At 44.2% G+C, this 23210-nt stretch overlaps 1 protein-coding gene across 9 annotated transcripts in view; it reads right to left on the reverse strand.

Annotated features, from left to right (window-relative positions):
- Positions 1-465: 465 nt before the first annotated feature.
- The window catches only part of EPC1 (enhancer of polycomb homolog 1), an 89607-nt gene continuing 66862 nt past the window's right edge, over positions 466-23210 (reverse strand). For 5 of the 9 annotated variants that reach the window (XM_074358238.1, XM_074358237.1, XM_074358239.1 and 2 more), the window contains 12 exons: positions 17998-18143; positions 17391-17597; positions 16859-17007; positions 15811-15970; positions 14614-14790; positions 14263-14352; positions 14032-14180; positions 12128-12480; positions 5102-5220; positions 3975-4116; positions 3524-3887; positions 466-1831 (listed from right to left, as the gene is read on the reverse strand). In XM_074358238.1, coding sequence (XP_074214339.1) covers positions 1759-1831; positions 3524-3887; positions 3975-4116; positions 5102-5220; positions 12128-12480; positions 14032-14180; positions 14263-14352; positions 14614-14790; positions 15811-15970; positions 16859-17007; positions 17391-17597; positions 17998-18143 — 2129 coding nt within the window. In that variant the 3' untranslated portion in view covers positions 466-1758. Of the gene's footprint in view, positions 1832-3523; positions 3888-3974; positions 4117-5085; positions 5221-5860; positions 5977-12107; positions 12481-14031; positions 14181-14262; positions 14353-14613; positions 14791-15810; positions 15971-16858; positions 17008-17390; positions 17598-17997; positions 18221-23210 lie in introns of those variants that run through there. The other 4 variants (XM_074358235.1, XM_074358240.1, XR_012504256.1 and 1 more) reach the window with 4 other exon arrangements.

Consider the following 23210-nt stretch of genomic DNA (forward strand, 5'->3'; position numbering starts at 1 on the left):
CTGTGCCCCAGCCGCACCGCGGCTCCTCCCGCAGACCAGGCACCCGCTCCCCCGCCCAGGTCCTAGTGCGCACCTCTCTGCCACCCCCCGGCTCTCTGCGGGCCCCTCCCTGCCCGACCCGCTGGACACAACCCCCACCCCATCCTGGTGCTGCTCCTCCCCCTCCCTTGCTGTACTCCCTGCCCCCCGGCCCCAATACTCCACACAACACAATTTAAATTTTACTTACACATTTTGTTTTTATCACCCAGTGAGACTCTAAATTAGGAGGGTAGGAATTTTTTTCACTGTTGTAGGACCCAAAAGAGCCCCAAGCACAGGAAGTAATTGTGCAGTAAACACTGGTCGTAAAGGTGGACGTCAATCCCGTTCCCCTGTCCCCCCCACCCCCGCCTTACTGATGATTTTAATGAAAGTCCCGCGAAAGTTCTTGGACTGAAAATAAAAGCAAAAGACCACTACACATTAGTTTGTCAACATGTAATGCCCTGGGTTTATTTTGTGAGAACTCTATCACAATTTTTCCAGGTGGGATTAAAAACCTTAAGGATAACGTATGCCAACGGCCTGGGCATTCAGACTTCGGTGCTGGCGAAGCTCTGGTAGTAGTCTGTTAAGTACCACTCTCTTCACAGAAGAGAAGTCATGTATTTCCAAAGGAAGGCACCCGATAGTTGTGGTTCTGGCCTTGCAGCCTTCTGGAGAATCTTAAAAGGAAAAAAGCTGGCTGGCTGTTTTTAGAAACTGGAATGATGATACACGTACAGCAATTACTGCGTTCTTCTCCCTTATATCCTTTTCCTAAGAACAAGGAAAGAATGAAGTCTTTTAAACAATTCGACAATAAAAAGTACAATTTTCCTCTTTGTGCTAAAAAAAGGGCAAGACAACATAAACTCCAGTTGTAAGGACTCCGTCTGCAGACCTGACTGAACGCGTTCCGGCGTGGGAGGAAAGGGGGCTGCGGGCCGTGTGTGCAGAGCAGCAACGCAACGCTAGTGCTGTGAGTACCGGAGGGGCCCGCGGCGCCGCGGGCAGGCGGGGACGGGAAGAGTCAAGAGACTTCACTTTTAGCTTGTTACTTGTCCTAATGATGTCAGACCAGGAAGATCCCCATTTAACAGTACATTCCCCGTTTTTTTTAAATTGATGCCTTTTTTTTTTTTTGTAAAATTCTGTATGTATGTCACCATTTTTTTCACATGATACACAGAAAACTCATGGACCCAGAGGGGAACCAGGTCATGTTCTACCATTTACAAAACACCAAGGAGTCCACAGCTACCTAACACATTTACTACAGCACAGGAACCAGTGAAGGTACAGTGTACAAAACTGTAAACACGGCACAATAAATAGATAAAACAGCAGGCTCCACACCATGCGCGTGTGATGAGACTGCATCTCGACACAACCTCACATCTCACACTCTTTGTTGCAATTTATCTCCCGCCCACCCCCACCCCCAGTGCAAAGCATCACAAATGAACACTTCCGTATTCAAGGAACATATATACAAGGGTATTACAAATAGCAGTACTGTACAGATAATTGCTGTATTCTTAATTTACAGGTGTTGATTTTTTTTTTCCTATTAACAGTAAGGAAAGAAAAACTGAAGCGTGAGAGATGAGCACTGCTGTCAACTCCTCACAGCTGCCACGGAAACGCACGAGCTGCATTCCATCATCCCCTGCATCCAACGCGACGATGCATAGCACCTAACCACATCCGCGGGCGGCGGCCCCTCTGGGGCAGCTACGTCACCTCCATCGCTACTGTGTTGTCCGCGATGTTGTTCAGGGCTGGCTTTTCCGATTCGTGATTTTCCCTGTGGAAATACGGTTCAACAGATCACTTATTTGCAGTAAACTGAACCAATCAAGATGACCTTCCCAGTAAAAAGCTGAAACATTTTTAGTAACAGAAGGAGACCTGACTCTTCCGGGACAAGGCAGCAAGTGAGGAACATGAGCCTTTGCAGTTTGTTATCAGGAAACACCCCCGAAGTCAGGCTCATGTCACCATAAACTCGGTGGCCGATGTGGCACCAAGAAAACTGTAGCAGCACCCAAGCAATCGAGGTGCTAAAAACACATAAAGAATTTCTGAGCTTTGGTTTAGTCTCAACCCCCTCCTCTACTGAACCTTTCCTAAGGGTTTTAAAAGGAAGCACGTGACTGAGGTTCACTAAGGCCAGGACTTTCAGTCAGGGTTCCTCCTGCGTGCGGAGTGGGGCCGCCAGAGACCCGACCCGCTGCTGTGCCTGGGGAAGCCAGCCACCTGTCTGGGCCTCAGTTTCCTCATCCGTAGAACAAAGGGCCTGAAACAAGGCATACAGAAGCTCCCACAGACTGAGTGCCCCGCGGTCCTCTAACTTCACAGCGGTGAAAACCACAGTATTATGTACTTAAGTAAGAGCTGTCACTGGCCGCTTAGCTACGACCAGGCCCAGAACACTGACGGAGCAGGTCAGCATCAGTGCCGAGCAGACACGACGTCGGTTCAGACGCAGTCAGGGACGCGTGTTGCAGTCCGCGGTACAAACCCTGCTCCCTGCTCTGGGCGCTGCGGGCTGAGGAAGCCTGCGCGTCAGGCCGGCATCCAAGAAGCCCCCAAGTCCACTCCCTCCTGTCACTCCGACACCAGCTTACCTGTTAACCTCTGAGCACGCTGATACTCCCCCCACTCTCTCTCCTCCTCTGCCCAACCAAGATGAAACCTGATCTCATTCTGTAGGACAGTCCCAGGTACACCCCGGAGTGAGACTATTTCTCCTCATTTTGAAATAAGAGCCATAATCCACACAACTAATTTGATAAGCACGTAATACTCTGATGCCTCTAGGACAGTTTTCGCCCATTACTCACAATTAATATTGTTTACCTTTTCATGCTTGTCTGCTCACTGAACTGAGAACTCCTTGTCTTCCCCTGGTTCCTCCCAAACAACTTGCAGACAGTAGGATTTTAACTACCATTAGTATTTAAAACAGAACAGAGCCTGAGGAATCATTCTAACCCATCTTTTGAAACCTAAGAAGACAAGTCAGCATAACCAGTAACGGCTTGATGAAAAGCTGACCTGCACGAACACCGGGCCCTGCACGTGACCGCAGCAGCAGCAGCAGCAGCAGCTTGGCTCACTGGCCACGGGGGCTTTGGTCAACTCTGCCCACATGGGGAGCCGCGGAAGGAACTGCAGACAGAGAGACATGCTAAAGAGGGCGCCCTCCACGCAAAGGTGGAAGGGAAGCCAGAGCAGTGCAAGCTCTCGCTTATACTGAGAACGTGGCGCCAAATCGTGTGTGAGTACCCACTCTGCGCGCTCAGCTCAAATTCTCAGCAACTCTGAATTACAACATTTATCTGTTTAGACCTTAACTAAGGAAGTCTTATCTAGACATGTTTAACGTATGGAAAGAAAAGAGCACAAACACCAAGAAATAAGTAGAGATGAAGGCCAGAGAGTCTGAGTCAGGCCTCCTGCTTTCCGATCGCCCTAGGCCTCCGTGACTACTCACCGTGGGACCGAATCTACGGAGGGTGAGGACGGGACCTTGGAAACTTGACAGTTTGCTGCGGCAGCCAGCTTTAAGGCAGACGATGGCACAGCACTTAAAGTCCTGGGTATATGTCGTGCATTTATAGGGGCAATAGAGTTTACAGTGGCAACTGATGAAGGTACAGTCAATCGAATGTTGTTCCCAATCAGAACCTGAGTTGGCGCAGAGTTGGCAGCAGTCACCTGGTGACTCGGCGCGCTGTGGGGCCCTGGAGTCTGGGTCAGGCTTGCCGGCTGCAGCAACGCCGAGGCCGCCGTCGACGGGCTCGTGTGGACAAGCGCTGCAGGCGCCGCACCGCCGAGGTGTAGGCCCTTGTACACGCCTGCGGGGAAGAAAGGACAACTCTCTGGTTTGCCACAGACGCGGGCAACAAATCTCAGCAAACCACTGTGAGCGCCCCTGTCCTCACCTGAGGCTGGAAGGACGCCGTTCACCCCAATTCCAAGCACCACGTCATCCTTCATCTTGAATCCCATCAGCTGCTCTGACGTCACCAAAGCAGAAGCGGCGAACTGAGCACTAGCAGAATCCAGAGTCTTGGAGACAAAACCCTGCAAAGAAAACAAAACCAATCTCATCAGCATCAGTCAGCCTCAAACTGATGTTAAAGCCACACAGGTCTACCAAAACCAGTCTGACTGTAAGTCAGAGTGACAGACCACTGGAGTATCTTCATCTCTCTGACAGTCATAAACCTGATCAGTGTCCAAGCAATCCTGTAACTCAAGGATTACGAATTCTGATCTTATGTGATAACACACAGTACGGAGTTACCAACATAAACCTTTTATAACATAGAAAGAGTGAACCTCCAGTACAAAGTACTGGACAAGAAACATGCCAGGCAAAACATTTCGGTGATTTGCGACGGATCAATGAATGAACAAATGCACGTAATGAATAAATGAGGACGTAAACTTCTTCCACCTGACTTACGCCCACGCACACACAGAACCAAAGGCACCTCTGGGACAGTAAGATGACCATCCTTTTAGAACAGAAGTAACACACATCACATCCTAACTCAGCCTAGAAATTAAGAAGCCCCTTGAATTTTTTTAAAGGATTTTTTTCCTCTGAGATGCTTAGAGGCGCAAATCTCAGCCTCAAGTAAGCCTTAAATATGCTTAGAAATGGCAAACATTTATCATGCTTTAGGTTTAAAAGTGGTTTCTTTTATTAGTGAAAGAGGTTATTTTAGTGTGACATTTAAAATAATTAAGGTTCCCCATATAACGAGCTGGGTGGGGTTGCTGAGGAAAGAGGTACCTTCACAGACTGCAGCCCAGACCGCAGGACAGGGCTCCGCCTGTCGTGGCCATGCTTTTCAGTTTCACGTGTTAAACCCGGGAGCACACCTCCCAGGCTCACCTGTCGTGCTCTTTTTAAACTCTGCACACAATGGCTATAACGGAGATTCGGGCGAAGGCCACGTTCCTGCTAGTTAGACGCAGGCTCTGTGACGAAGGCTGGTGATCAGAGATGAATTCCGGTGGGAAACAACGAGGGGTAATCGCAAGGCAGACAGCTGCTCACCTGTGGAGTGTTGGTGGCGGAACTGCTGCTTGCTTGCTGCTGCTGAATCTGTGCGAGCTGCTGTTTCTGCATTAGTGCCAGCTGCTGCTGATGGTGCTGGTACTGCTCGGCTGTAAATGCTGAACATAGAAGAGAAAACACTTTACAAAAACGCACAGCCATCACACACATCTTACAATACACTGAAACAAATCAGCATTTAAAAAAATACGTGTGCAAAATTAAAGCATTTTAGCTTTCTGCTTTATAAAGATCACTTTCAAATGAAAATTTCAGCAGTTTTATAACCACACTTAACAAGAGTGGCTTGAGTTTAAAGAAAAACAAAATTAAACTTTCTGAGTTACACATAGGAAAGAGAGATGCTCACTTCCCACGATTCAAAACCATTATCTTTGTAAGCTGTGACCCTCGGGCTGGCTTGCGTAAAAGGTAATACCAGCTTTTTTTTAATCCACGTAACTGAAATTCAACTTGGCATTGAGCTTGAGAAGAAACCTGACAGTTACCATCTGGTTTCTAGTTCGTTCATCTTACTGTCCCAGTGGTTCAGACGATCCCTAGCTGTTCTGTGCATAAATACTTAGCTGCTCGACACACTTCCTAACTTCAGTCATTACAAACATTTCCTTTGTATGAAATACAAAGTTGTTGGGTTATTACCTTTTTCTTTTCTAATTAAAAGAACCCATCCTTTAAGTTTAACAGGAAGAAAAGAGGATCCAAAGGTTAATTAATTTCCCCACCCAATTAACCCACCTGGAAAAAATCCAGTCAATAAGAACGGAGTGGTTTATGTTGGTTACTGTACAGAATGATGTCTGAGGAAAGACACTGTGTTATGCTACTTATGTTTGTCTATGGAGAGCTCAGTTCTAAAAAAAACAAACAAAAAAATGTTCATTTATTACCCCCCAAAAAAGTGTGTGCAGTTTTTAAAAAAGGAAACCTTTTTTCTTTTTTTTTTTTCTTTGCCAATTTAAAAAAAAGCAAAAAAAAGAGCACATACAATCACAACATGACTTTACAGGCTTCTTTAAGAAGGCTGTGACGTTTGGGTAAGGATTATTTCAAAACAATAAAAAAAAAAAAAAAAGGGTTATCATGCACCCCTGGGTACTAGGGAATCTATAAATCATGCATATTTTCTCCATCTAACGTTTAATGCTTTCAAAATACTGTCAGCTAATTTGTTACTGTCTTTGATTGCATTTTGATAATTTAGTTAGAACATTACTTCACCAAGTTTTATAATTTTCATTTAGCGCTCACGAAGAATCTTTCTCTCCCAGGATACGGCTTCTGCCTAGGACAACTGCAGAATGTTCAGACAGATGTTAGGTAGAAATTCTAATATATTCTGAATGGATCAGAAAACTGAAATAACATTTAAGAAAACTCCAGGTGTTATCAGTATTCACACAGGCTCTTATTCTTGAGCTGAACTAATTTCTTGGGCTAAAAAGGCAAAAAATAAGTTGTTGGAGAAATTCTATTATTCATTTTCTTATTTTGGGTGTTACAAATCTGTTTAGTTGATATCTGTCCTTTGATGAGTTTCTTTTCCTACCATGTTTGTAATCCTTGGATCTGAATTCTACAGGAAGACTTTTATTGATAATAGGATAGTCCCTAAATATTGACATAAAAGTAACTTTGTCAACATGACCATTTCCATGTAACAGAAATGTGTTAAATCAGAACTTGAAGAAAATTAAATTTAAAAAACGTTGCTGCTCTGAAAGTGTTTATAATCAACATAATGTTTATCTTTATATTTAAAAAAAAACCTATAAAAAGCAGTTGTTTAAAACTACAGATCTTTAACTTACTAGTTCAGCTAATATATTTTTGAAATTTATACTTTAATTTTCTAAGTTTGAGTGAGTTACTTAAATCTTGAATTTCCTCTTGAGATGCTTAGTAAACTTTAAAAACAAAAAAAGGACTGTTTCTGGAAGGTCGTATCATTATACACCTAGAAAATAATTTAGCATTCACTATAAAAATCTATATACAAAACTCCATTTATATAAGTGAAAATATTCTTTCATCTAACTTTGCCTGTGTTAGTGTGTTCTAATAAAAAAAATTAGCAATATTAAATTGGAAATCAATTTGAATAAAGGTTTCACATATTTTTGCTCTATTTAAATCAACATTTTAATCCTCAGTCTCTGAAGGTTTTATAAATTTCACTTTTTGAACAACTGTTAACATCTTCCTAATAATACAGATTTAGAAATAAAAATGCAACTGACTTTTTAGATCCTGAACACTCATCAGATTTTAGATCCCCAAGTCAGATTATTTCTTACCTCTCTCTATGCTCCAGAGCCTGGTTATGAAAACTCCCCTGAACATTTCTGATAAATGTTCCAGAAGAAACACACAGAGCAACGTGTAAGCTAGAAGCGATGGTAATAAAACCATGGGTCTCGGGGCCAAGAGAGCCTGATTTTTTCTAAGTTCTCAGCTCTGTCATGACCAGCTGAGCATACCTGAGCAAGTGACTTAATAATCTTTTGGGGCTCAGTACGTTCATTCCAAAATACAAGAGAGATTAAAATAGCTGATCACGAAAGCCCTTAAGCTGTAAGAAGCTGAAATGGAGACGACCTTGGATATCACTGTACTTCAAAGTCCAACGAAATGCTAAACGGGAATAAACAAAGATGACCATATTCCCCTAAATTTCTATCATGGCAGAAAGTTTTTAGGTCGTATGTCTATCTCCAGATGGGGCGTAGTAGTCAGGTTTGCAATTTACACAAACACGGGCAGGCTGATTTTGTGGACAGATCACCAAGCCTAGAATCAGAATCATTTCACGGAACCAAAAAACTTTAGATCAGGAGGGATGCTTGGCGATTTCTTCCTACAACCTCACACTCGAGATGCCCAAGAACCTGTCATCTGAGGTCACGAAGATACTGAGTAGTGAAAAGGGTTTGGAACAAACCCTCCCACAAACCAATGAGATTTTAAATATATATATAAAAAATAGACAAAAGTTTGTTTGAGATTTAATACTGTTTACAAAAAATAATCAAACTTTTTACGTGTCAACAATATGCATCAAGTGCTTTCACAGGAATCTCAGACCCAGACCTCCTGACAGGCAGGACTCCGGGAGGGAGAAGAGCCAGGGGCTGAGGGAGGGGGGCACGGACAAGGTGAAAATCTGGGAACAGGGAAGGGCGGGCCAGGACTTCAGGCACATGGAGGCCACTATGATGATGGAGCGCAGGAAACCCACCAGTGCGCCTCCAGGACACACAGGACCTGTGCGTTTATGTTTAAGGAGGCAGCTTTTGTTCGATATGAACAAACTTTCTAAACAAGATTCCCAGCTGGAGAACAACCTGATCTAGGAAGTTGCTGGATTTTAATTTGCCCCGGAGGTATCTAGGCAGAGGTCAGATACTACTGTTGCTTTGGGAGCTTCTAACAATTCTCTGGGGTAGGAATTTAGATGAAATAATCTATAACTTCACGAGTCCACTTCTTATGCAAGGAACCAGCGTGCGGGACACCAGCACCTGCAACAGCCTGAGTTCAGGCTGCTGCCCTTTAAGTCACGTTCCCGAAGCTGGAGGTCAACTGAAACGACCCAGGAGTGGACGGGGTGGGCCCACTAAAATAAACTATTTGAAAACTCAGTTTCAGAAGATGGATTCTAGATTACTAAAATGTGTATTTCTTATAAAAACAAAAACAAAAACCAACAAACCCAAACACCTATTTCAAAAGATGCTCCTCAATTAGAAGTTCTTTGAGCAGTACACGGGGAGAAAATTATCTTAATACAAAAAAAAAAAAAAAGGGTACCTTTAAAGAAATAAATATAAACTGAAATGACTGCAGACAGTAATGTGACCCCCCTAATCAGTGAGCTTGAATTGACAATTTGGAGGTTCATAAGTGCTTATAAGTTACCTAAAAAACCAATCTGTGAAAACAAATCTTTATTACAATTCATTTGATAGCAAGATATGGCCAAGTCTGTATCATCTGACTGCAAGTGATTTGGACATGAGATTATCTGTGGTCAACCTTCCGCTCAGTGTGGACACTGCTGCACATCACATAGCTGTAAAAGCATGACTGCATCTGACTGCGGGCGCGGCTCCAGACTCTGCTGAGCGTGTGATTCTCATTCTGAAACACATCTGGATAAGGATTAAGGTCCCACAGAATGACAAAGTCTAACAATGAGAATATTCAACGTTCAAATCTAGAGTTCCTTCCCCACCGCACTCAGGAAAGTGACTGGAAGTGCTGATGAAATTTCACTGGGAATTCAAATCCTGAACATATTAGGGTCATTTAAAAATCATTTTTCTGTTTTTAGTCCTTCTGAGTTACAGAGCACATTCTAATTATGAAAAAAAGGTATGAATTCTGAATCTGATACCCCCCAAACTCAAACACATGCAAATGAATATTAGTTGCTGAACAAACACTAAGTTTTCAAAGGTGTTTTTGTTGATTAAACAACATCAAAAAAAATGTATTTGGAAACTGTCCAAATCACATATTAACTAAAGACTATTCAAAATACACAATTTACCCTTAAGTACTAAAAGCAGCCCTAGAGATTTTAACGCTGTGTCATTCTGCCGCGCAGCATCCAGAGGACCGAGCACTGCAGCGCCAGACTAACCAGGCCTCCACTCGGCCGCACAACCATGCAAAATGGACAAGACTGGGAAGGCAGCAGACAGACTCAGAGCAGCTCGATCAGAGGCGACAAAAGCTGGTGTGCTCAACTCGTGCCCTTCACCAAAAATGATGGGCTCATGATACCCTCATTCAGAATCTCCTACTTGAACGTGAGAACCGGCCCTTATGGAGGATTATTCAGAAAAGGAAAAAATCAGTCCAGAGGGCACCACTATGTCAACGGCACACATGTAAACACTAGCATTTAAAACAATTACAGAATAATCAAAAGTGGCTGAATCAAAACCCACATATCTGGCCAGAGCAGCAGGCAAGGTCACCAGCTGACCCGCAGGGCATGTAACGGCTAAGTTCTGAAGTCGGCACAGTAGAAAACTAAGCCCTGAAGACTCCGTCAGCGTGTCCGTGAGAGACCCACCTCCTTCCAAGCCCCACACAGCCAGCCTTCCTCTGGTAGCAGACTAGATCGGAGTTTCTGCGGCTGAATACCAGGTTCGTACTTGGGGGCTACGCTACATGAGAAAACCTATCTTTAGAAGAACTATAGTGACATGGATGGAGGCAAAACGGCAGCAGCGCGAAGCAACAGCGCAGGCAGCGGAGCCGCGAGGGGGACGGGCCCCGCGGAGGCCCGCTCGCTCAGGACAGCTGTGTTCAGAGGATTGTCTAACATCTGAACTGCTAAAATTCTAATTTTTTCGCCACAGGCCTACAGTTGAATTCACTTAAGTTAAAGATACATACGGTATGAGTCGACTGCTCAATACTTTATAGAGCACGAAGAGAGAGCTTTAGGTTTCTGGAACATTCACAAACATGAAAGAATAGAGCGTTACCCTAGAGCAATCTGCAGGTTTCTATTCTGTAAGAAGATCTAGTAAAATTTAAGGGAAAAATTGAAAACAATGAAATGCAGCAGGAAAAAAACTGATAAACCCATGTAAAAACAGTATTATATATATAGGGGAAGGAAATGACTAAAAAAAAATTAGGGTTATTAAAGAGTCTTTTCAGCTAAATTTTTGGTAATACTACTGTACGATGTTCACCTTTCAGTATTCTCTGGCAAATACAAATCAAGTCAGTTTTACAATATCCAAGCTTAGGTCTACGTATTGCTGAACAATTTTCATACACAGATCACGACAAATCCTTAGAATATTTACACAACTCAGCTTTAAGAGGTAGCAAAGGCGAGAAATGGATAGAACAAGCCAATTTTCTATGTGTGGTCTCAAAGAACTTTAAACAACTGGAAAATATTTATCAGGGGAACACATTACAAGTTTATACTAAAATCTCTACACGCACACCATACATAACTCCTCCTCCATACTGAAAAGTTCTTCATTTTGAATTTTAAGACTATAAAACCAGAGAAACACTCTTCATGAAAGACTCTGAAACTAATGGGATTATAAATAATTTGCTAGACTTCAGAATAATTTATAGATTATCTTCAACTTGATTTCTGAAACGTGATGATCTTTCTTATGAGGCCAAAGACTTCCATTTCATAGAAGTACTTTATTTCTAACCACAAAGTACATTAAGTCTATGGAATCTTTCCTGGAGGTCTTTAAGAAGAAGAAGCATATTTTCATATTTACTAGGTTTAACTGTAGCCTTAGCAGACAGGGGGACAGATAAATACTATTACAGCCCTTTCAAAATCTATACTTGAATTATTTTTATAAAATTCTGTAGTAACATAATTTTAATAGCGAATTTCTATAACCTACATGCCTCAAACAACAGCTTTAAGATAGAAAACTAAAATTTGAGAATACTTTGAGACAGCATTTATTTTAGACACATTTCACCATGTAGCCATAATGCTGAAGTAGGTATTACCTGAAAATGTCCCCAAATTTATTAAAATAATCTTTTAATTTAAATGTTTTTCTCTGAAAAATCAATTTCCCTCTTACAAATTATTTTGAATTACTGTGTCATCAGATAAGGCTTTGCATGTCTATCGACTTGCTGGTCTACTTTTAAGCAGCCTAAGGAAAAGACCAGAAAAGTGTCCAAACATAATACAGTATCAGTTTATGGTCCATTGTCTTTTCACAGTACTTGTAAAGAGTTGAATTTTGTGGTTCTCAAAGGGTATCCAGGAAACAAACCTCCTACATTAAATAAGTGAACCCCCTACGCATGTGGGCATGTTTAAATGAAGACACGTGTACAATCGGACTCAAATACTTAAACCGAGATTTAAAAAAACTACTACTAAGAGAAAGGGACTTCTAGCGCTAAGTATAAGAGACCACATATTCAAAACCTTGATGAACCGGGCGCTGCAACGGAAACACACCTCATAACGAACGAACATACCGAAGTGAGCCGCGCCGCCGCCGCTCTTACTCTGCGTGGAGGTACTGCATGTCTGGGTCCCGGGCGGTGCTGTTCCTGTTCGGTTCACACTCCTATACAGTTTTCTACAGGAGAGTTCATCATTGTCACTGTCATGTAGGGACGGTGTCCGAGGCCTGAAGTGCCGCCATCTACATGATTTGATATTGACTAGTATCTGACTGAGGTCTTTAGAGAAAGATGTGTCCGAGGTATTTGTTTCTGAGGTATTGGCAAACTGATTGACTGGAGAACGCTGTGGAGAGGAAAGCATTTCCAAGTCCAGATGGCGAAACACACTGTCATAGTCTGAGTGAGCTCTGTCCAGCAAGACCCTATCAAAGGAATGCAAAAACACACGTGTAGAACAGCTGCTCAAAAATCATACAAACAACGCTTCTCTTTCTCTCCCCAACTCCCAAAAAGCCATCTCATACTGAATATTTAAAAGCTTTAAATTTGGTTATTTCAGTATTTGGTTCTATGGGCTAAAATCTCAATTTCTTTTTCTTTTCTTTTCTTTTTTAATACAGGTACTGGGGATTGAACCCCGGGGCTTGTGCATGCTAAGCACGCGCTCTACCACTGAGCTACTCTCTCATTTCCCCAATCTCAATTTCTGATAAAGGTTCTTTGACTTTATAATGATCCGACTAAAGAAGGAAGTAATCACCTTAGAGAATCAGGTGTCCATTTTACAACAAACAGCAAGTCACATAACACTTCTACAGATTGGCCTAACAGTGTGTCACTGACACTGTACGGGAGAATTTGATTTTTCACTTCCATTACAAAGCACCAAAACACTTCATGAAATATTGCTAACCTATCTGTTCTTCATTTAAGCAAAACTTAATTTTTTTTTAGAGGGGGTAGGTAGGAGAAAAGCAGTTAAGAGGTATGCATTCCATGGATATTTCACATCATTAAAATTTCTCGCAGACAAAATAACTCAGCCACTACTTACTCTCGAGGATATATTTTCGTGTTACGTATGTATGTAAACTTTATAAATGACTCCATCTTAGAATAATAATGCTGATTAATGCTAGTAAGAATAAAATACAGCCAACAGAGAATTTTCACTACTACTGATGTCAGCATAATGATGGGACAGGAAGTGTTCTATAAAATGTCTTAGTGTCTGGATAATTCTAAACTAAGGATTAAGTGATTAAAAATTGCAATTAAGATTCAAAAACGAAAGTAATGTATGCATAAGCCATTAATTTACCATAAATTATATCCTTAGGCTTCTTCCTGAAAGCACCTTGATATTCTCTTTTGCCTTTGATTTTTTTTTTTTTTTTGACATTATACTTGGGTGTCTTTCTTTTTCTTTGCTTTTCTGTGTTCTGAGATTTCTTCCCTGCCCTACACCTTCACAGAAAGACACCTGGAGCACGAAGGACTTCCACCAGGTTTAAACGAAGAAGTGCTGGCAAACTGGATGTCAAGATCAGGTCCTGCAGCCTTTCCACGGACGAGTTAAACAGCTCAGTATTTATATGACGTTTCTTGGCCTATATTTATCCTTTCCCCCCAGAACTCCTAAAACAATTGTGTGGTTTTTTCAACTTAATTTATGCAGTCACGTTTAACCCTTGCCTTCATCTGCTGCCTTTTCTCAGAATTCTACCTGAGGAGAGATACCTGAGGTTTCCAGTCTTGGGAAGAAAAGCAGACCCACTAGGGAACTCCTAGTTACGCACAAAAAGCTCTTGTTGCGTAAGAAACAGATAGCAAAGTGGTAAAATGTTTCAGTCAAGAAACTCAGCGAACAGCACGCGGGAACAAGTGAGCTGCTCAGGAGGACTACCTCACTTTAAATGTCAGATGGTCGCCCCACCCGAACCCCCTGCGCCAGGAGCGCAGAAGCGCCTTACCTCCCTCCGCGCCCCAGCCGCCTCCGCGCGAAGCCGATGCACCTGCGGGGCACGGTCAGGGTCGTCAGACAGTATCGGTAACGCGCGTCCCCGAGGCCCCCATCTGCAGGGCTCGTCCAAGGCCAGTTGCCAGTTTGGTCTAAATGAGGCTTAAAAAGAAAAATCCCAATTATTTCGTTTTGCCAAGCAAAAACCAACAGTCTGTGCTTAGAAAGAAAAACGTAAACTTACAGCGTAGTACTGACAGCCTGCCTTCCTGCGGAAAGCAAAGGGGCCGTCGGGGTCGTTCTCTTCCTCCGCTTCCGAGGAGCCAGACAACACCTTTCAACAGAAAGGTGGAGTCAGGCACAAGCCCTCCCAGCCCTGCCTCTGCCCCCGCAGCCCCTTCTCCGCCCCCGCAGCCCCCGTCTCTGCCCCCCAGCCCCCTTCTCCGCCCCCGCAACCCCGTCTCCGCCCCCGCAGCCCCGTCTCTGCGCCCGCAGCTCCCGTCTTCGCCCCCGCAGCCCCCGTCTCCGTCCCCGCAGCCCCGTCTCTGCGCCCGCAGCCCCCGTCTCTGCCCCCCGCCCGCGCCCCCGCGCTCACCTGGGACAGGGGCTCCTCGTCCGAGCTGGGGAAGTCGTACTGGTTCAGGTCTTTCGCGTTGAAGCCGGGCAGCGCGGCGGGGCCGGCCTGCGGGGGCGCGGCGGCCGCGGCCGGCGGGAAGACTTTGGGCTTCTTTTCATATTTACGCTTGGGTCGGATGAGATCGGCTTTATCTTGCTGCAGCGCGGGCAGGAATCAAACATGAGAAACCATGTTCAACAAAGTTTTGGAGAAGTTCTAAAAATAAGTTTACTGCTAACATGCAGGCATGCGCACTCAAGAGACAAGACCCTTACATTCAGTCATCTTACACGGTAAAGTCTTAGAGGTCGGTCTCTGAAAACACGAGGGTGCTCCTACAACCTACACATAATCAGCAGTATTCCGTTTTAATTAAAAGTAAAAGAAGAGAAGTTCTCCAGCTTCTGAAATCCTGTCCTGTAACTGAAATTAGTATTCACTGCGGGCTTCTGTATCTTTTTTCTTAATTTTCTATGAAAATTCTAGGAGAGAATTTAAAAATGGGACGTCTAACCTTTATTCCAAAGAATTAACAAATCAGTACTGGGAAAGTAATAATGAAAACGATTTTATGCATATACGGCAAACTTCAGATAAGCATTAACACAGTGAAAGATAAATCCATAATGCTAAGGTACTGAAAAAATACAGAGCAGTAAGGACTTGCTGGCTGAACAACGAAAGCCCTTTGGAGCGGTGGATTTTGAGCCGTTGGACAGGTAAAGATATGAAATCACTCAACGGACACACGGATAAAATATAAAGGCAGGAGGGACGGAGCGACGAACACAGGGAGGTCAGAACCGTGCAGGCAGTGGGGGCAGAGGCCGGGAGAGGTGCGTCCCATGCGAGGCCAACAGGCCAGAAAAGCGCAGAGGCAAAAAAGTTTGTCGGGAAGAAAAAGATCACAGCAGGTATCACGGTTGTGTAAATATGCTAACTGTGTGTCAAGTTCCCTGCAGTTTAGGGCCTTCCGGTCCTCAAAGAAAAGTCCATGATCACACTAGAAGGTCGCTCTCCCCACAGCTGCTCCTGCCGCGCCTACGGGCCAGCCTGAAATCAGAAGCGCGCTCTGCGCGTCCTTCCTGGGCTTACACGTGCTTCCCTTTTCACTGATTCCCTGACAAGACACCACGCCCACGCTATGAGCTACTGTCACCGCAGAGCCCTTCTCACCTTGCTGCCTTTGAACTCCTTGGCGTCCACCGCTTCCTGGTGTCGGTACTGGGCGCTGTTGGCGATGGGGGCGGCGGGCGCGGCGTACGCGGGCTTCCCGGGCTGTCTCTGCGCCAAAACCTCGGATACGATCTCGCCGCTGTAGTCGCCCAAGTTATACCTGCGTCACCGGAAACGCAGCCTGAGAAGTTCGTTCCCTAAGCATTCATCCTCGCGACTGCCAACAACTAACTGAGACACAGTGACGAACACTGACGGCGGTGAGCGTGCGATGAGACCGCAGCTCCCCCCGGGCTGCTCGCTGAATGCTTATTAAAACTAAAGACTACGTAATTCCTACTGTTTCTTTCTTTTACTTTTTGGCTTATAGCTTTATCTCGGCACCATTAATAGACAACTGTGGGGAAAAAACAAAGGTTTAAATTTTAACATAACAATTCTGGTCAAAGATGTGGTGGAGATGTTCAAATTCATGCCTAAAATGGCGCTGAGGGACTTACTGCTAAATTGAGTTGCCTGTGCTATAAAACTGATTTTCCTGAAATGAACTGCAGGAAATTTAACAGTGGTTTTCCCTGGAAACAAGGACTAGGAAACAGGGGAGCAAGGCCCTCCCTGCTGAAGGGTCATCCGAGGGTTAGGTGTACATCATGGGCCTGTCCCCTCCCCCTCTCTATATCATTCTCTGTTAAAGAAACTCAGTAAGTGTTTAACATAAAATTCAGTGCCATCTAGTGAATAAAATAAAAACTTTAAAAGTGGCAAGTGTTCTCTCCTTCACAGCTCTGCACACAACTCAAGTAAGGGCAAAAGGACATGATTTCAAAATGTAAATACCTGGCATGTTTCATTTACTCAACCCAGTTGCTTTCAAAGGAAATAAAGACAGGAATTCACGTAAAATTACAGTGTATCATCCTACACATCTCAACGGTCTCTGATTATTATGACAAGAATGTATTTCTGAAGGTACACACAAGTGCTTAGGAAGTAAGTCTACGCAAAATGCTAATGGTACCATACTTCTAATGCTATTAAAATATTTTACCTCTTTTCCATAATTTCCAGGGTTAAGTGCAATAGCTCCCTTTTACTCTTTTCTCTTCTTTTTATCATCTCTAGAATAGTAACAGCCCGACTGAGATCTCGACGCAGCTTAAGCATTTTTTCGTAAGAGGCTTCATCATTTTTGCGATTCTGCAAATATGAATTTGCTTGTTTAATGTCCATAAGCATTTCTAACTAGTGGCATTCTGAGTACAGCTGCTGATATAGAAGAATACATGTATTTGAAGGGTTAGATTAGAACTTAAAGACACTGAAAAGGAACATGGATCACCAGGAAATCAACTATGAAAACGGTTTTTAAACGGATTAACCTTAAAATATAATCATTAATAGCTCTGTAATGAATCTTAAGGTCAACTCACTTTAAACTGATACTTTTTCATTATATTGGATAGAAAGTCTGTCTAAACACCAATTAAAACACAGCCTTCAGATACTGAGATATTCATAATCATAGACACATTTTCTTACATCAAAAAAAATTACAAAGAAATGTCCCCAGGGTCTCTTACTTTTCGAGTCTGCATTTTTTCGGTGCGTCTTCTAAAAGCCACATAGGGGTCATTTGTGCTGGAGCCGTCTCGTTTCTCCTGTTTCACTGATGGGATGAGAGACGGCCCTCGACAGCTTTTCCTCTTTTTAATCCAGTATTCATAAACTTCTCTGATTAATTCATCGTCTTCTTTTAGCAGTAGTTTAGCTTCCTGCAGACTGACTGGCTAAATGCAAAATCATTATGTCATTTTCACATAACATAAATAGAGGGTCCAAAATTACTTCTAAATTTAAATAATAATCAGAATAACATTAACAATAGCAAGCATGCTGAGAACCTTATACATGTCAGACAGTGAGCTAGATGCTTCATTTCAATTGTTTAAGTTAATTTTCACAACGAACCCCATAATGCTTCTCCTCTCTATCTTACAGATGGGGAAGCTGAGGCAGAGAAATTTAAACATATTGCTGAGGTGCTACAGGTTAGTAATGGACAGAGACAGCCTATGAACTCATGCTTGTCCGGAGCCTGCCCGTGTGCCCTCTCCCCAGTGTTATGCTGTTTCCACGTAGAGATTTATACACACACACACTCTTATTGTATATACAGTGAAGATCTACCTGCTGACCACTGCCTTTTTCTAGACGGTCAATCATTTCCTCAAATTGCAATGGGCAGATGTCCATTTTCTTCTTCAGTTTATTCACAAACACTTCATCTTCAGAATCCAAATCATAGTCGGGCTGTTCGGCATCCAGGCTAAAAGCTGACAGAAGAAACCATAGCCATCATTTACTGCGTGAACGCACTGACCAAGGCCTCCCACAGGTGTCTGGATAATTTCTAAAGGAATAAGAAAGACTTTTTTTAAGATTTTGTTTTCAGACTCACAACGTAAACTTCCCACATTTAAAGTTTAAGAAAGAAGATCATCTTTACTGTTAAGAAAAAAGTAATGCACGATATGGGTGTGACCCCTCTCCCACGCCCCAAAGAAACTAGAAGCCCATTAGGAACATAAGGAGACTGTCAAACGTCCTGCGCTGAACTGTGTGAAAAATTATGTAGCTCAAAAATGAGGCAGTATCAGTAACTGCATGTAATCTGACACAATGATGAAAGGAGAGGGTCTCTAAGTAAGATCGTTCCTAGAATATTTAGGTCCTGCTTTAATAGATCACTTAACGACTTTACCAGAAGCTCAGGGAGTGGCATTTAAAGCTGACACATCAGAAGCCATTGCCAACAGCGGGCAGAGCTGTCTCGGGGAGAGTGCGTTCCTGCCACGGAGGCGCGTCCCCTGGTGGGAATCGCTCTCATGGTGAAACGTGGGGTGTTCCTTAGACTTGCCAAGAGTTGAAGAAAAGGGCAAGAACCACTGCTTCATACTATTCCACCAAATGTCATTCAATTCCTTACCAAAACTAAACTAGTTTGATAATAAGTAAAACATTAAGAAGCTTGATATCAAAGTCTGTCTCACACCTTTCCCTGCTTTAACTCCTCCTAATTCCCCATCTCCTTCAAATCCAAATCCTTGGAATCGTAGGAGCCCCCTTCTGACCCAGGCTCCTCAGCAGATTTCACGTATTTCAAAGAGCAGGCGCTTTCATGTCTTCAGGCCTTTCCATCGGCTACTTTCCACCTGTCCACCTAGCAAAGGACTATTCAGATCTTCTCAGAAACCAGCCTGACAGCTGGTCCAGTGGAGTCCGCTCCTGACCACCCTCCGCCCAGTGAGCGGTTCTGTACCACTGTTTCATCTTTTGTAGAAGCTATGAACCCTCCCCCAGAAAACAGCACAAGCACACAACACTCAGCACAAATTACAAGCAATTCAAACGTCCCTAAAAGCTTGTGGCACCAAGGTTAAAAATCCTGTTCTAGATCACCCTCCTTCTTTTGTACTGTTTTTCACACATACTTCATAACCTGCTTGTTAAGCATTCGAATGTGCTCGATGTCCTTGAGGGGAGGCACTTTGTCTTATTTTTGTTTCTCTCTGTACCGCCAGTGCAGAGACAGTAAATTCATCATCACGCCCACTCTGCTCGCAGTCCTCCACTGAAAAGCATTTGGATTGACTCTATTCAAGCGGGGAAAAAACCTGAAAAAAATCTGCTGGGACAAGAGGGGGCTGTCTGGCACCCCAAATCTGCCATCCCTGCCTCAAGTTTAACACAGTATCTGGACCACACGAATCCAGTACACATTTGTAGAACTGAACACACTGTACCACTGTTTCATTTTCATTTTGACCTGTATCACACTTCTGTAACATCCCTAACTGGATGAATATTCACACTCCTTCATAAAAACCTCTGTATTAACATCTCTGCACCCATGTTTCTTGCAACCACAGGCCCTCCAATGATTTTCCATCATCTAATTCTGTTACTGCTATAGCAGTATTTGGAGATTTCAAAGTGGATTAAAACTCTGTTGGATTAAACACACTTGTTTTTCTGTCCTTAACCAAAAAAATTCGTATCTCTGTTGTTTAACAGTCACACTAGCCACATGTGACTAATTTAAATTAACTTAATGAAATTAAAAATTCAGTCCCCTGGTTATAGCAGTCACATTTCAAGTGTTAAGCAGTGCGTGTGCTAGTGGCCAGTGCTGTAGCAGACACTACAGATTATCAAAGCACTTCCATTATCACTGAAAGTTCTACTAAATAACGGTGACCCAGATACTCCAGAAAGCCAAACTGACAGGGACCAGCCATCAAAGTTCCTCCTTCTTCAGGGTGCGTTTTCTATGCTTTTAGGCATCGTGTGCACATCTGACGTGCTTCCGGCATACGTTGTATCACCGATGACAAGTCACAGCCGACCGACCAGGGAATGGAATCCAGACAGGAGAGGAAGGCTCCCACCCTGGAGACCTCCGTGTCTTTCCCACCGAAGCCGACACGCACCTGGGGGTCAGACTGCTCTTGCCTCTGCAAGCTTTTCTTAATTCTGTTTTCTGTTATAATGGAGGTACTGGGGATTGAGCCCAAGCTTTTCTTTAGTTAGTGCAAACACATCTAAGATCTTAAAATATGAGGAGAACCAAATCTTGTTCAGATATAAAATATCACAGCCCTAGAGAAAAGCTAACATGTAAAAATTCACTTTAGGATTTCATCTGACCAAAAACCCACAGCCAATGATTAAAGTGCAATTCGGCTTCAGCTAAACCTGAAGCTTCCAAACTGACAGCTCAACCGCAGCTGACACAGATGCAACACACTTACAGCGAGTGGTCCTGGAAGCAGGAGCACCTTCAAATTCCCTGGGCCGTGTTACTGAGTGGAGAAAAGGGTCTGAAGAGAGAAGGGAAAGGAGTCGCCTCTTCTAATTAAGCTCTGCCAATGCACGTGAGACCCACTCGGCCAGTAACTGGTGAACAACAGGAGCTGTACTGGAGAGGCTGACTCCTTCAAGAATGCCCGGATAGGGATAAACCGAGGTACGTGCACAACCAAACAAAACACAGCACTCCACACAGGAAAAAAGCCTAAGCAGAAAGAACACAGCAGCACATAGCGGCCGACTGTGTAAAGGAGACACAAAGAGGTGAGACCGCTGGTGAAATGTACGTAAACGTCCACGTTAACAGACGCCTCCTTACGGCTCAGGTTAAGTGCGCGCAGGTGGGACGCCCTTGGCGCCAAACAGCACTTTTGTTTATTTTTTGGCAGTGTTTGTGTGTTTGTTTGGGGGGGGGCTAGGTTTATTTACTTATTTATTGTGATGGCAGCCCTGGGGTTTGAACCCAGGACCTTGTGCATGTGCACTCTACCACTGAGCTACACACTCCCCTCCGAACAGCATTTTTAAACTACAGGAAGCAAATAATGAAAGGGCATTTGAGTCTGTGAAACAGCACAAAATGTGGATTAGGAACAGGATGTAACTCCTGACTGGAAAGAAGGCGCATGCGTCAAGGCGGAGGCGAAACCTCGCCCAGCAGGGATGGCGAAAGGTGTCAGTTCAAGCGCCAACTCAGTGACCGGTAATACCGATTCGCCAAGCCCAGGAGGCAAATTCTGGGCAGCAGAAAAGACTGTCATAATGGTGGCACTTAGTGCGGGGTGGTAGGTATCTGACCTCTTTGCTTAGACCTAAGCAGACAAAGCATCACTGGCTAGCCAGATCATGAAACTCTTCACCTTGTTCACATTTATAAACAACAGAGCTTGGAGTCACATCAAGGCCGTACTCAGGGAGAGCAAATGGAGAAGCCCCGACGTGAAGGACCTGAGATCCCAGCTGTGAAGTCCTTTGTGATACAGCAGTGTTTGATGCTATGGGTGCTGTCTGTGAGAAAGCAGAACCAGAAGAACGCTGGGGGGAAGTGGAGGCAGGCAGAGGGAAGGAGAAAAAGGAGCCTTTCAGAACCAGGGCACACAGGCTGTGTCTGCTCTGAGAGGTAGTAAAAAAGTAGGTTCTACAAGGATCTATTTTTAAAAATATTTTTATTCATAAATAAATTCAAACTTATAAAAGCTTCAAAATATAGTACAAGGAACACCTGCATATCCTTTACCCAGAATCACCTGCTGTTAAAATTTTATTCCACTTTATTATTTGCATGTGTGTTTCTCCCCCACACACACGCGCGCGCGCAGGCACCTGCACACACATCTTATGAGCCGTCGCAGAGTAAACTGCCTCCCTAGCGGCTCTCTGCCGCCACACTTCAGAGTGTGTTTCCTAAGACAGAGGGCCTTTCGCGCAGCAGCAGCAGGCATCGGCTTTCCGTTCCCATCCTGGCAGCCCAGCCGGCCGTTCGCAGGTCCCCACTCCAGCACAGGACCAGCCAGGGACCAGGGCTTACTCTCCTTCTTGTCTCTTTAGCCTTTCTTAATTTGTACCATCTCCACAGCCTCTGTCTTTAAGATGTTTCCTGAAGGACACATCCCTCTCCCCAGGATTTTATGTTTGTTTGTTTAGGTGAAGTACTGCTGACAGACTGCGTTCTGTTAGTTTCAGGTGTTGCTAGCAGCACAGTCTTCACTCCGTGGGTCTGATTTTCCTGGCACAGTGAACATTCAACTTCTTAGTCCTTTTCAGGGTCTCCGACCTAGAGGCACACAGTGTTCATCTGTTCCTCATAAGTGGTGGTAATTTTGATCATGAGACAAGGAACTACCCAGTCACCCCATTATGTCCCTGCTGTCCCCTGCCGCTGGTAACGGATAAGCAGTTTGTGGGGAGAGTTAAGGCCGTGCAAATACCCTGCTCTCAGCAGAACCTCCTCCCATACTGAGCACACGCTGGAGTCTCTTGTGTGACTGCATCCCGACCGTGAAGGCTGTGAGCCCAGCCTCTCCTCTCTCCACACCACACCGCCCGGCTCCAGGCGTCCTCTGCTGCAGAGCCACGCGACTGCTTAGTACCAGGACGGACCCAGGGACTCCCGCTTCCTGCGGTTCATGGTTTGTCACTGTGCGTAATTACTCCGCTTCTCAGGATGTCCCAGAATCAGCCAGTGGACAGGCCTCTGCCATTTTTTAAGTGCTTAATCTCTGGCACAACAAGATGCTGCAGGTTGTCCTGTACTTACCCTGCCCCAGCCCTGGAATTGGCCATTTCTCCGCATAGTCCTGGCCCTCTTTAATGGGGAACAGCGCAGAGAGCAGGCACTAGGTATGCACACTGCTACTCAACACTTTTGCTTCTTGGCCCTACCAGTGGACAGAGCTGGAAATGCACGTGTCTGTGTCTATAGACGCACGTACTTACACAAATGCACACCAAGACTGCTCCTTTAAAGAAGGCTTCCTTTGAGGATTAACAGGAGAAAATCTTGAGAACCAAGTTCAAGGGGAAGGGAGAGA

The sequence above is a fragment of the Camelus bactrianus genome, chromosome 35, assembly GCF_048773025.1.
Source record: "Camelus bactrianus isolate YW-2024 breed Bactrian camel chromosome 35, ASM4877302v1, whole genome shotgun sequence".
Taxonomy (NCBI): domain Eukaryota; kingdom Metazoa; phylum Chordata; class Mammalia; order Artiodactyla; family Camelidae; genus Camelus; species Camelus bactrianus.